The sequence below is a fragment of the Prenolepis imparis genome, unplaced genomic scaffold (assembly GCF_030444845.1).
Source record: "Prenolepis imparis isolate NDT839.2.m4 unplaced genomic scaffold, iyPreImpa1.0 SCAF_11, whole genome shotgun sequence".
NCBI classification, from domain to species: domain Eukaryota; kingdom Metazoa; phylum Arthropoda; class Insecta; order Hymenoptera; family Formicidae; genus Prenolepis; species Prenolepis imparis.
This window is the reverse complement of record NW_028141169.1, coordinates 3523619-3538905: the sequence shown is the minus strand read 5'-3', so window position 1 is coordinate 3538905 and position 15287 is coordinate 3523619. Positions and strand designations below refer to the sequence as shown.

General features: G+C 33.9%; 1 protein-coding gene across 1 annotated transcript in view; it reads right to left on the bottom strand.

The window, feature by feature from the left end:
* The window catches only part of LOC145942405 (aristaless-related homeobox protein), a 120676-nt gene that overhangs the window by 23405 nt on the left and 81984 nt on the right, over nt 1–15287 (bottom strand). Inside the window, exon 2 of the mRNA XM_083049087.1 lies at nt 3910–4279. Within this exon, the coding sequence (XP_082905213.1) occupies nt 3910–4279 (370 nt within the window). The remainder of the gene's footprint in view (nt 1–3909; nt 4280–15287) is intronic.

Below are 15287 nucleotides of genomic sequence, written 5' to 3'. Positions count from 1 at the left end.
ATAGTAAAAGTGAATCATAAATATCGCACGATAAAATTTTGCCCGTTGTATCGACATTGATGTGAAAATCTGTTGAAAATAAGCGACGCTCAGGAGTATAAACGCAGAGCTTAACACACGCCATGCATGTTAACATTTTACGAGGTTATTAATTAGCCAAGTCATTCGCCAGAAAGACTATACAGTCGGACATTCGAAGCGATGACGGGACCTCGGTTTAAACACGCTCCGCTCTCATTCCTTTTTCTCTCTCTTCCTCTTTTTATATATCTCTCTTTCTCTCCTAGAATTTACAGTCGAAATAAAAAAATTAAAATCAACAGGGACACCGAGACTGGTTAGCGGAACCGCTCGCGGTCGAACGATTAGTGCGGTCGGGCTCGACACCGCCGTCGTCGGTAGCACCGCGGACCCGAGTCGCAATATTCTAATCTAAATTAGATCTTAAGAGTCCGTGAAGGTAAGTGGCCACGCTCTCTCGCGAGGCTACGTGGCGAGCTGGCTTAAAGTGCCATATAAACAGAACGAATCTGGTAATCCGCGCGCTCCCTCGCAAATGCCAATCGAGCCTCGCAGTCGCGGTTAGCACAGAAAGACCCTTTCTTATCTGTTATCGCACTTGAAAACGGCATTCCATGCTGTCGCCGACAGTTTGTCCGAAGCTACCTCTTCGTTTCGGATCGATTGCAGACAAAATCGATTTGGAGATTTTTTTCAAAAATAGCAAAAATTAAAGAGAAATATAAAAATAAAAAGAATTAGGATTAATATACATCTCGCGTATATAAAGGCACATAATCAATAATTTTTTTATCGCAATAAAATAAAAAGAGGTAACAAGATATACAAGTAAAAATACGAAGAAATAAAAAATAGAAATTGCATTTACAATTTATCTAAAAATATTTATATGGGGGTCAAAAACTGAGAGTTCTCAAGAAGAAAATCTATCTGCACAATCAGGCCGGTATGTTTTACTGATAAAAAGATAAACGACGAAAAAAGTATTTATACATATACATATATACAATACACATGAAAAGAGATAAATGTTTATTGATATATTTAATTGGACGTACATAGACCGCCACGCGGAAACATGTGTCTTTTATTGGCAAACGAATTTTCATTCGCGATATACAGCAAGTTAAGACTGTCCTAGCATCAGCTTGGCTCGTCGATATATTGTATTTCGATATCGCACGCGTGCCCTTCAGGCGCCTAATGAATATGCATCATGCTCCACGACGCGGTTTACTCTCTTTCTTTCTCTTTTCGTTCCTTCCTTTCTCGTTGGACTAGTCAATAAACCTAAGCGACCATAAAATCCAATTAGTGTGAAATTAATACCTCTACACGGCGAAATGGCGGAAGAAGCGGAGATCAATTTATATTGCGGAACGGTAAAATACGCGTCGAACAATTTTCCACGGGCAGGAAGCGTGTATCAACAGACGAGGAATAAATTAATGAACGTGACATGAATATTATTAAAAGCCATTTCAATCAATTATTGACCATTTTCTGGAGGAAAAAATAAACTTTTATGGCGACAAATAAATAGGTGTCGTTATTATAAGAACATATATATTCATAATAAAAATTGATATATTGAAGTGATTGAAGATTATGAAGACTAGTTATATCGATAAATAATTAAAAGTAAAAAATATATTCACGAGATGCAATATTAAATTTTAAAGTTTTTTTTAAATGAAACACATTTTAGAGAGTATTATTCTTTATTCATATAATGAACAGTGAAACGATTCCATTTATTTTCCATGCTTTTTTTTATTTAACACTATTCAAATGAGAAGTTGAACTTTTCTTCAATAATTAATAAACAATGTACTAGTATATAGATTCTCATAGAGCTCGCGTTAAAAAAAATTTTTTTTTTTTCATTATGAGAGAATTATTAGAATTTTCGAGAGATCGATTCCAATTTCATTAGATAAACGAAGCGTATTTTGCTCGTTAGGATCTTCCTCGTAGTTTCGTACACGCACATAAATGATGTGTCTCGCACCGCATTCGCGAATACATCTCTCCCCAATCCTGACCGTATACCACGAACACTCTACCTGTTTCATCTCTCTCTGCATACTCCCCCCACCATCTTCGTTAATTACGAGAACCCATACCGTGGCCGCAGGACCGGACCTATTACGAGCGATTACACCGCTATTAGTTACCTACCGGGTGTTCCACGGAGGAAGGCACCGAAAAAAGGACAAGAGGAAAGAAAAAGCTACCCAGATAGATTGCGCCGCGGCCCAATGGCGGCGCGATATACTCATACTGTACGTATGTAACTGGACCCGAGTGTGCAGGGGACTTAATAATGCAAAACCGTCGTTCCGCGTCTACGGATGGGAATTTGCATGAGGATCGTCAGTCCGGCTGCAAGAAGGCTCGATGATCGATGTATCGTTCCGCGAATTTACACTCGCGGATGCCTTTGCAGACTTACAGGGATAGATGTGCGCGATTCATTTAGAATCTGCCACGGATCGAGATTAAAAAATAAAATGGACACAATCATTATTCAAGACTATATTTGATTAGACAGTTCCGATTTTGCGTCGATTTTATTTTTCTCTCTTTTTTTTTTTCTAAAATGTGCAATTGATGTAACGAAATACGTGCCCTTTTATGTCAGAGATTTCAAATTATTTATGTGATTACTGCGAGAAATCACATATAATATGTCATTACTGCGTAAAAGTAACGTGGAATAATGTGAAAGTAAAGTGAGAGATTAACGAATATTCGATAATACAATATACATAAATATTAATAATAAAAAAGAAGATAATATTGATTATATTAATATATGTATATCTTCTTTTTTATTAATATTTTATATATATATATATTAAATAAAATTTATTATTCTTAAACTGAAATTCTGTTAGAGACATAAAATTTTGATATTAAATTTTTATCGCATATAACTAAACCGATGCATTAATTTTATTAATTATTGAAGAATAATTTTAGAATTCTAGTTAGCAGGCATATCTTTTAAAAGAGACGTACTGATATACGCACGTTGTGTCTCCAACCGTCATTCGATCATCACTATTTCGAGACTGTCTCAGGTAGTAGGTATACACTTAGGATAACCAGATCTCTTTTATAACCGTGCTCAAGGACTACCTGTGCACTCATCGTAAATGTCCTGCGGTAGAGACCATTTTTAAAAAGAATTCAGTAAGTAGCGAGAGAGAGAGAGAGAGAGAGAGAGAGAGAGAGAGAGAGAGAGAGAGAGAGAGAGAGAGAGAGAGAGAGAGAGAGAGAGAGAGAGAGAGAGAGAGAGAGAGAGAGAGAGAGAGAGAGAGAGAGAGAGAGAGAGAGAGAGAGAGAGAGAGAGAGAGAGAGAGAGACGATATCGATGATAAGCCGGGAGAGTGCACAGGAGCCAGACAATAAATATTTGGGTGGCAGCAGATAATCGAGTCTTCACATTGTATCTAAATTCCGTTAGTCCACCGAGCACGAATTCTAAAGCCTGATAAATGCAGCTAGACACTTGCCTATCGTCTGGACTTACAGAATACATAAGCTTCCTATCCCGCGCCCGAGATATACTATAAGCTCTTAGCCATCGAGATTATTCTAAGAAGGAAAAGTATGCGTCCTTATTAAGAGCTCTGTATCAATTAGTTTTCGCTCGACTATTGGAACTGAAATTATCTATTTTAGGCTATTTATGTGCTATACATTTTTTATTTATTTGATATATATTTATTTTCGTAAACAACACGTCTCATGCAGTTTTTTATTTAAAGAAATGCTTATCAAATATTATAGCGTTTATATATACAGTCTTTCTACATCACATCTGTGATTAAACAAATAAAGTTTTCAATTATTAGAACATTATTAAATAAGTTGACTTACCTCGTAAATACATCCGGGTAATGCGTCCTGGAGAAGGCCTTTTCGAGCTCTTCCAGCTGGAAGCTGGTAAAGGTCGTTCTGTAACGACGTTGTTTTCTCTTGGGCGCGAAGTCGTCGGCCTCCGTTTCGCTCTCGGGGCTAGTCGGCGCCGCTCGCGGATGAACACCCTCTTCCTCGGGCCTCACCTCCTCCGTGGAGATGCCCATTAGGGTGGGCTGGGGCGTCGTCGTCGTCGTTGACGCCGGCGCCGATTGCTGATGAGGCTGCGGGTGAGGTTGCTGGCTCACCTGAGTAACCTGGCTCGAGCTGCTTGTGCTGCTCGCAGGACTCGTCTGCGGGACGGCCTGCTCGCTGCCTCGCAACGAATGATCTGCATAAAAAATTATATCGCTTATATAATAAATGATAATAAAATGAGAATAAAAATATAATTTTAATATATATAATAAATGATAATAAAAATATAATTTTAATATATATAATAAATAATAATAAAAATATTATTTTAATATATTCTTTTTATATGATTACAGGCAAGTTCTTCAACGCTATGGAAAACATGATCAACACTCGAAAGCTGCAACACACGTAGATCAGAAATTGAAAACAACGTTTCGGTGAGTCGAGATTTGTTTGTGATGAGTTTTATCTTAATATTTAAGCAAATCAAGAACGTTAAATATGATATATTATAATTTATGATATGAGATTATAATTTACATCTATCAGATCGATCTAATATCGCGATATTCAATTGATTTCATAATAAGTTATTCCATCGAATATAACCATTAACTATCCATTTTGAACAACATAATCCCACGAGTTTTTATATAAATAATTACGCATAAAGATAAAAGTATCAAAGCAACAATATCAAAACAATATCAATTAAAAATTATACACTTTACACATATGATCGAAAGTATTAGATGTCATGTATATATATAAGATATAAGGCAACGTTTCAAATCTATATAATAGAAATACACAAAATTGTTACTAATTACGTCATACACTAAAATATATGATTTTGTATCATATAATATAATATATCATATTATATAATATGTATTAGTAAGATAAAGATGAAGATGTGCGACTGTACACATCATATCGTATTTTCTGGGAAGTTAGTTGTTAGACTCTTGTTAATCCAATCGCAATTGAAACACGAACGTAGTGTGAAACGATTCATTAGCTGTCACGTGATCCGCTGACCATACCGTATATTATCAGCGACGATGGAATTCCACGAACGATTAGGGAAATCATTGTGGTCTAGTTAGTTTCCGTTGTGAATTTAAACGACGTCTATTCGACGCTGACCGTAAACCGCTTAACGATTTGGGATTTACACGCCTCAAATTTCCGCTTTCGTAGAAAGATTTACGAAGAGATTATTGCCATAAAATTAAATTAACACTATTAAAACAATTATTAGATTATAGATATAGAGGAAAGTTTTTGCATAATTATCGAACAATTTATATAATATAAGATTTTAAAAATATCTTTTATTAACAAATATTAATATTTTTTCTAAATAAGTGAGCTTCTTGTGTAGGATATAATTTTTTATTGATATTTTTTTATTGAGAGTAAGAACAGAGATTAGTGTAAAATAAAATATATCGTAGAAAAGTAGAGTATATCATTTTCGAAAAAATAGGATTCTGTTACAAATAATAACAGTGTTAAATTAACGTACATATTTAATTATTAAATTTATTTGAAATAAAGTAATATGTACGTATATTATAAATTATACCTAACTGTGTGTTGTCTCGATCTTCGTGCATCCACAAAAAATTCATATCGAATACATGCAAGCTATCTTATCGAAAAAAATAAACGTTAATGCGCAAGTATCTGTGAATTTAACACGACATTCTACAAATTCAAAAAAAAAAAAAAAAATACTAAGAATTTTAATAGCACTTTTCATAATTCTACAGTTTCTGATAAAAATTAAAAAAGTTCTGCATTCCTTATATTAATAATTCAAAATTGAAAAAATGTCGTGCTAACTTCGCGAATCTAATATGACACCCTTCTCTCTAAAGTAGGTACTAAAACACGTGTTATATTGTCATTTTTAATAAGAGTTCTGTTTAAGTTTAGTACATATGTGCAATTTTAGATTGATATTCTACCAATTAATAATTTTTAGTCGATTTTTAATCCACGCTCAGCATGACATTTAGTGAAAATGTATCATGTTGATGATTTTCCGTAGTTCTAATGATAGTTTTCAAGAGTTTTATAAGAATGCTATGCGTTAAAACTAATTCTAAAAAGAGTTCCGGTTATTAACTAATTTTTTAAACACTTTTTAACAATTATTTTCAGCACGACACTTAGTGAAACTGTCGTGCTGATGATTTTCGGCAGTTTTAATCATTATTTTTGACAATTTTATAAGAGTTTTATGTTTAAGAAGACCTGATTAAAACATATATTTTATTATTTTTAGTAAAATTGTGTTCTGCATGTTTCATTAGTTTTGTAGTGTTTGATGAAAGACAGGAAGCACGTAGCTAAAATGAAAGAGTACGTGTAAGTCCTGTCTGAAAACTATATTGTATTATCTTTTTTTTATTAGTAGTAATATTGTTTTCTGTATTTTATAACATTTATCTTCTGTATATCTTATAACATTTTCACGAAAGACAGACTAAAAACACGTAGATAGATGAAAGGAAGGCCTGATTAAGAAGTATATTTTATTAATTTTTAGTAAAATTATGTTTTAGTAAAATTATGTTCTGTGCATGTTTGATTATTTTTGTAGTGTTTGACGAAAGACAGGAAGCACGTAGATAAAATAAAAGAGTACGTGCAAGTCCTGTCTGAAAACTATATTGTATTATCTTTTTTTTATTAGTAATAATATTGTTTTCTGTATCTTATAACATTTCTCTTCTGTATCTTGTAACATTTTCACGAAAGACAGACTGAAAACACGTAGATAGATTAAAGAAAACCTGAGTAAGAAATATATTTTATTAATTTTTGGTAAATTTGTGTTTTAGTAAAATTATGTTTCTGTGCATGTTTGATTATTTTTGTAGTGTTTGATGAAAGACAGGAAGCACGTAGATAAAATAAAAGAGTACGTGCAAGTCCTGTCTGAAAACTATATTGTATTTTATTTTATTAGTAGTAATATTGGTTTCTGTATCTTATAACATTTATCTTCTGTACACCTTATAACATTTTCACGAAAGACAGACTGTAAACACGTAGATAGATTAAAGGAAGGCCTGATTAAGAAGTATATTTTATTAATTATTAGTAAAATTGTGTTTTAATAAAATTGTGTTCTGCATGTTTAATTATTTTTGTAGTATTTAATAAAAGACAGGAGGCACGTAGATAAAATAAAGAGCACGTGCAAATCCTGTCTGAAAACTATATTGTATTATTTTTTTTTATTAGTAGTAATATTGTTTTCTGTATCTTATAACATTTATCTTCTGTATATCTTATAACATTTTCACGAAAGACAGTCTAAAAACACGTAGATAGATTAAAGAGAGTCTTGATTAAGAAATATATTTTATTAATTTTTAGTAAAATTGTGTTTTAGTAAAATTGTGTTTTGCATGTTTGATTATTTTTGTAGTATTTAATGAAAGATAGGAAGCACGTAGATAAAATGGAGCACGTGCAAGTCCTATCTGAAAAATATTTTGTATTATTTTTTTATATTAGTAATATTGTTTTCTGTATCTTATAACATTATCTTCTGTATCTTATAACATTTTCACGAAAGACAGACTGAAAACACGTAGATAGATTAAAGAGAGTCTTGATTAAGAAATATATTTTATTAATTTTTAGTAAAATTGTGTTCTGCATGTTTGATTATTTTTGTAGTGTTTGATGAAAGACAGGAAGTGCATAAATAAAAGAGCATGTGGAAATCCTGTCTAAAAAAGATCTAAGAATTCTTATAGAACTCGAAATAATGGTTAAAACTGCCGAAAATTATCAGCACGACACGATTTCACTAAATGTTGTGCTGGAAGTAATAATTGAAAATTATGTAAAAAATAGTTAATGATTAAAACTCTTTTTAGAATTAATTCTAATGCATAGAACTTTTATAGAACTCTCGAAAAGTATCATTAGAACTACGGAAAATTATCAGCACGACACATTTTCACTAAATGTCATGCTGAGCGTGGATATTAATAATCGATTAAAAATTATTAATTGATAGAATTGATAGATTTAAAATTGCACACATATGTACTGAACTTGAACAGAACTATCGAGAACTCTTGTCAGAAATGATAATATTCAACGCGTTTTAGTATATTAGAGAGAAGAGTGTCGTTTTAGATTCGCAAAATTAGCACATTTTTTCAATTTTGAATTTTTAATATAAAAAATACGGAACTTTTTAAAATTTTTATCAGGAACTGTAGAACTATGAAAAGTGCTATTATAACTCTTAATATTTTTTGAAATTCGTAAAATATCGTGCCAAATTCACAGACACAATGCGCAATATATAAATCGAACAAACGATACGCCTCTCGCGCCCGTTAATTTTCTTACACGACTCCCTTTAATCCTCTCGCTGTATTTTGCAAATCTGCCGCGGTTAATCTCGGTATTGCATCGTTATTTGATCTAAAAATATCTCGCGCGAGAAGATGCAGTGCATTTCCGTGGCAATTTATGGCGCAGAAATATAAAAGTTAAGAGCAATTTACTCGGCATCGATGTTATTCATCGGGAATCGTATCAGTAATGTAAGCAAATAAGATGAAAACATTGCATTTGTGTTTACTTAAATGCATTTTTCTTTAACGTAAAACTTCTCAAATAAAAGCTATATACAAATTTATTAATAAAAAAGACTTTACGTAATGAATCTTATGTATATCAAACTTATAAATTTTTCGATAAAATGATCAATTTTGTAAATTTAAGTTTAATTGAACTGACTTTAATTGGAATTAATTTTCTATTTCTTTCTATTTTTTAATACAAAAAAATATAAAAGATTCTAATAAAAAAGTAAACTTATTTTAAATGTAATTTGACGATATACGAGACTGTAAAATCTAAATAAATATACATATGATTTATTACTATACATATTGAGGGTAAAGAAGCGGATTAAAATAAACGAATAAGTAAAATATAAATGCTGACGCACCACATATGTGTACGGCAGAAGTATCATTCCTTTCACTGCAACCTTGCCTCGTAGAGGAATTAATAATTCTTACGAGTTCACACCTTAGCATGATCGCGATGCCGGCTTCGTGGCAATCGTGTAACAGCATTCGATATTACTTGTCAGTTGTAACGGAATCATTCGCGATAGATCCGCGAATAAGTGGCTTTGAGAAGCGAAATAAAAAATTACTGCTACTAATGTATAAATGATGATACATTTTCAAATTAAAAATTTTTCAATTTTTAAAATATACTTAAAATAATCATATAGATAATTATAACAAATCTAAAATTTTAAATTCTTTTTTAATTTTCATGACATAGTCTGATTATAAAGCGCAGAAAATTAATAATAATGTAAATAGATTACGTGAAGCGAATATATGTATAATGTATAACCTTGATAGTTACAAATATCAATTATTTTTTCCTTCTCAATACGTCCGCGTTACATATGTATGTGCTTGATTCAATTTAGCTCAATTTAGATTTTCCACGCAGCTTAATTCGCAACGATTACACGTATCCCTGTCACGTTTCGCGCATATCAGCAAAGTGCAACTCTTACATCGTAAGATCTCTTACTCGTCTGCGAAGTCTTTAAAGAAAACGGCGGTCGATCGAGTAAATTTCTAAGAGCGAGAGAGATTCGATGAAAAGCGGAGGGTTAAATAGGCGTGAGATAGGAAGATAGGAAGGGTCTCGAAGAGGTTTTACGCGATTCTTAAGCGGCAATTTTTAATCGAGTCAATTTATCGGAAATGAGCTTATAATGCAGGTAGCCCTGATATAATACCGATAATACATAACAGATCTAAATCTCGCTAGATTTTCCTTTTTGTTCACGCACACGCATTACGTGTGCAACTACGAGTTCATCGACGCGCAAGAAGCGAGGCAGAAAGAGAGAAATAATGTTAAAAAGAAAATAGAAAACGAGAGAGAGAGAGAGAGAGCAGAATATGTAGGTAGCCTTTTACATTATAATAGCATTAATGGAGCCCGAAGCCGCACTTGAGCGTTCGCTCGCCAGCCAGTTCATCGTTATTAACTGAAAATTACCGAAACCGAAATCTAATTCGCGTAAACACTATAATTTCACCGCATGTGGAGTCGGGAGTCGCTCTAAGCACTCGCTCTCTCATATTCTCCCCTCGCGATAACGCATGAAATCCTTTGGCTTAATCGAGCGAACAAATACACGCCCTTGAGATAACGCATCTATTCGCTATAAGTAGTAGACTCTATCGATTTTTGATCCTAAGCACTGCTTATTTTGTATCGATTTTGCAGGCAGAGTTTCGCATTACACGTATAGATAACGAAATTAATACAAGGAACAGATGTTCAATATAATTATTTGTAGCTGTGTTGGCATTTGAAGCCTTTTATAATATAAGGGGTTTAAGTTTATCGATAAACAAAATGTTTCATAACATGTCCTTTTTTGCATTTTAGAAACCATTGACATCAATTTTGTCGTATTCGTAAGAATTCTTCGTGTGTTGAAAAATAATTGCTAAGAAATAATTCACTCACTCCATTATGATATGGACTATACTATTATATAATAATTTTGATTGACTGATTATATAGTTTTAAATGACAATATGTAAATGAAAATATTGGGAAAAGGCAAATCTTTAATTAGCACAAATTCATAAATGTCAAACGACAAATTGCTTTTAGCATAATTATACAAAACAACTATATCACAACTATATGCTTCGCGTTATCTCGTCGATGTTATTCCCGGCGCGGATTAGTGATAACTGGTTTATGCGTGGCAAGTATATGTCGTAATAAACATCGGCGGGAACGTGTTTTAATGCGATTTTCATCGCGAAACGGGTAGTAACATGCATCGCATCGACGTTACTTAATTTACCGCATTCGATCTCGCGAGGACCCATTTATTTCTCTTCATCGGTTGTTTTGCGCGTACGCCTTGACAATATCATGAATGTTCAATTAGATACGTCGTGCTCGATTAGAAACGATAGAGCAGATTGCAGGGCTGTAGCCGGTGATTAATCTTGGGGACGCCGAAGAGATATTGCTTTGTTAATACGACCAATAAAATTGTATAGAGCATTAATTTATGTGCGTGTTACATTTTTTTTTCTTTATTTCCTTATTACGCTTAAGCATGCATATATTAGTATTTATTCTGATACACGATTAAAAATATGTACGCGATATTTCAATATCATTGCACAGAATTAAATTTCAAGGGGACACGTGTGACGAAATATATTACCTTACACTTAACTTTGATTTTTATTTTAGTTGAATAGAATTTCTTTTTTAATTTTTCGAAGATTATACACTGAGAGAATTGTCTCTTAGAATTTACTCTGAAAATCATGGTGTAATCGTAGGACAATATGATATGGAAAGAATTTTATGAGAATTTCTCTGATTAATATTTATCACAATAAACATAGTAATATATATCACAATAAAATATAAAACATGTTTGATTAATTTTACTAAACTGCATAGTAAAATTAATCAAACATATTTTATATTTTATTGTAATAGATATTATTATTTTTATTGTGATAACTATTAATCAGAGAAATTCTCATAAAATTCTTTCCATACCATATTATTGTTCCACGATTACCATGATTTTCAGGGTAAAAATTCTAAGAGAAAATTCTCTGTGTAGTTTTAAAAATCTAAGCAAACATTTCACTCCTTAACTACGTGTCAACAATGCGATGTGAATGTGAGAAAGTTCTGGAGGATGCAAATGCAGCACTGCCATATCCGTGAAAAACGAAAAAACTACATCTGTTGCATTTGCGCTCTATTAGCGTCTGATAATACATGTACGTACGTATGTTATATGTACGCGATTTATGACCGTGTAAATTAGTACGTCGTAATCAATCAATTAGCTAAGTCATTGTGACCGCTTACACGAACGCGACGTTCGCACTATAAACGACAATAGCGGTTGTTAATTACCCGCTAATCCATACCACGAATGATAATTAACTTTCCCCCGATCTTACCACCACGGAATTTCTTGTGATTCGCGCGGATCATATAAAATATTATCGCTATATATTCTCTTTCGTCTTTTTTTCTTTCTCTCTTTTACTCGTTGTGTCAATGGAATCATATCTAAACGCTTGTTTCGTAAACTTAATTGGGTATTAGTTTTTAAATTTTTAATACGGATGGGAAATATAAAATATGAATTTCTGACGTAAAAAAAGAAAAAGAAGGAGAAAGCTATCTTTGACTTTTACCACATTGATTTAAAGTAGACAATTTCGTATACTTACTTCACAGTGACGCGCGTGACACAGACCTCTCTTTCTCTCTCTTTCATGCGAGATTAAACTGTCCTCATTTACAAATTATACTATGTTTTGCGATACTTGGAGACTAATCGATGATATTGCCGACTCGTGATTATCATTATCCGATATCATACCCGTGCACGTGTAAAGTATCGTTCACTCGGAGCTTGACATCTCGGCATTAAAATTATTTTGATTTAGTATAATGCAGGATTATTTTAAAACAAAAGTAAGGAAGAAACCCAAATACAAAAATTAATTTTGAGTATATCAGTTTTCAACACTGCAAGTACAGGAAAATGATTTCTATTTTTTTACTCGTAACGAAATAATGATAATTAGTGTATATTTATAACATTTTTTTCTTATTCCTGTACAGTATTCTAAATTCAATTAATTAAAATAATGCTAACTTATAATGTTAATTTTAAGTAAAAAATATACGTACACCGCTTTGGGGATATAAGTAGAAAAGCTCTGAAAAAACATTTTGCACGCCAGTGTGCCGCTATTTTAATTCTTGATATACGAACGCGGAAGATGCAGTTATACCGCAGCTGTGCATCAAGGCTCCCATGTGAACGACACTTAATATAGTCTTCGCGGATCGTCTTTTTGCGCCGGTTCAGGCACCTCGACCGACGACGCGCTCGGAGAGATGTTTCTACATCGAATCATACTTGCAAATTCGCGCTAATAGACGCATCAGTGCATCCTGCGACACGGATCGGCGTCGACTCGGCCGTATTCGATCCCTCGCGCGCGATAATAAGCGGCAATTACGAATTATCGGCGAGTCCTCTGGTACATTCGCTCCTGCCGCGATAACGTCGCAGATAGCGCCGGATACACGTACCCTTCCGGATACGGGCGATGTATCTACGTGTCTGATGTACCGCGAATGCGCTTGTAGCTTCCGCTCCGTTAGCTCTCTTTTAATGCCTCGAAGAGCGCGGTAAGATTGCGAGATATACGGAACAGCTGATTACGAGTGCGCTCCGGACGTGTGAGGGCAACCTTTGACCCTTTACAATTTTACATTATCTTCGCCGCTTTTAAATATTTTTTTATCTCATCGGAACACATAAATAATCTTAACTGTAATCTTAACTATTAAAGGGAAAAGGTAGAATTTTTTTCACGTTCTTTCATCCGTCATTATATATGTCAGAAATACAATTAAACTTATTTCACAGATATACTTTCTATGTATTCTGCTATTTTATAATTTAACAACGCGCGTATTTCACCCGATTACGCAATAGCTTCGTAATTAAACCGCAATGAAGAATACGAGCGTTGTAAAATGATTTCTCGGTAAACCGATTATGGCTCTCCGCGGGTTCTCTATTGACTCGTGTAATTTCGCGCGATTCAATCGATAGATTCGATTTCGATTTCTCGTGGTTCATTATGAAACGAAAAGACTGACTCAGGCGGTGATTTACGTAAGTGTGTAATATCTATTTAGTCGATAATCAGCATCGCGGCAAAACAGATAAATAGATTTTCTACTAGAGTCTTATGCCCAGAGTTACTCTTTTTTTTTTCAATATAAATCGTTGAAAGTATAATGTATCCTAACTCTGCAATAAAAGTTTGACAAATGGCGGTAATTCGAAATTAAATCTCGCAAATTGAAGTGCACTGTAAATTTTCATACCACGTTAAAATTAATAACGAAGGTATGGTTATATCAATTGAATTATTTTACAATTTTATCGCACTCATACTTTCAGCCAGGGCGAGATATAATCGCGCAATCTTTTTTACTATGATACGGCCTCGGTCTCGTAATTTAGCACGAATCAGTTTCGCGAACGGTTTGGCAATGATCCGTAAAATAGATCCTGTCGTTCCACTATGCGCAACTGACTCTCATTCAGCCGCGGTTCTCGAGCCGCGTGAAGTATCGGCGCCGCGATCGCGATTGCGTATTTATGAAACGTCCTGCGACCCCGTCGTGCGCTCACGTATCCGCCGATTATTACGTTGTAAAGATTATCGTGTAACTGGGACGCGTGCTTGTGTACGTTTCGTGTACGTATATATACAGACACATACACGCAACTACCAGTGAACGCCGATGAAACATTATCTCTCGGCGGAGTCGGAGAAAGGCGAGGATTAAACAACGTCATAGGCGCCGACAGAATTTTTCTTAAGACCCTTTAATTTCCCATCGCATTTTGACAATTATTAATCCTATTAAATATTATAACACAAATTTGTGATTTGCAGTAATCTAGCATAATATTTTATATTACAATAATTGTTTGTTTCTTACAAAGAATCATTGAAGAAATATCTATTATCTTTTAGTCCAAACATTTAATATTTCATGTTATGAAAAGGAAGAAATTTCATATCAATTTTAATTTCCTTTTTTTAATTACGATATTCAGTATCGAAAGGATTCGAGATAAATCTATTTTTATTATGTGGATACGGATACAGAAAGATTTCTCTCGCGACGCCCATGAACACGATTGTGTGCCCGAAATGCGATGCCGAATCACGTTCCCTTCTCTCGCGCGCGATTCTCGTTTACAATCTGCAAATTGGTCCATTATCGGTTCGGAGAGAAAGCATCCACCGACGATTTACGCACACGCGAGTAATTAATGATCGCGGAGATAGCGACTAGTCTAATTTGCGCAGCGTCCAGGGTATCGGCGCGGATCATCGATCATTCGCGCTGGTTCACGAATCGACGAGCTACATATATACCGGGCGTGTATCACAATGTGCCGATTCGCAAATAAAAATTAATTCGATCGTTGTGCATGGTAGTCCCTGCTTAAGTCACGGTGCACATTATATATATATTGTTCCGTTCTACGCGCGTCCGCGTCTCGATAG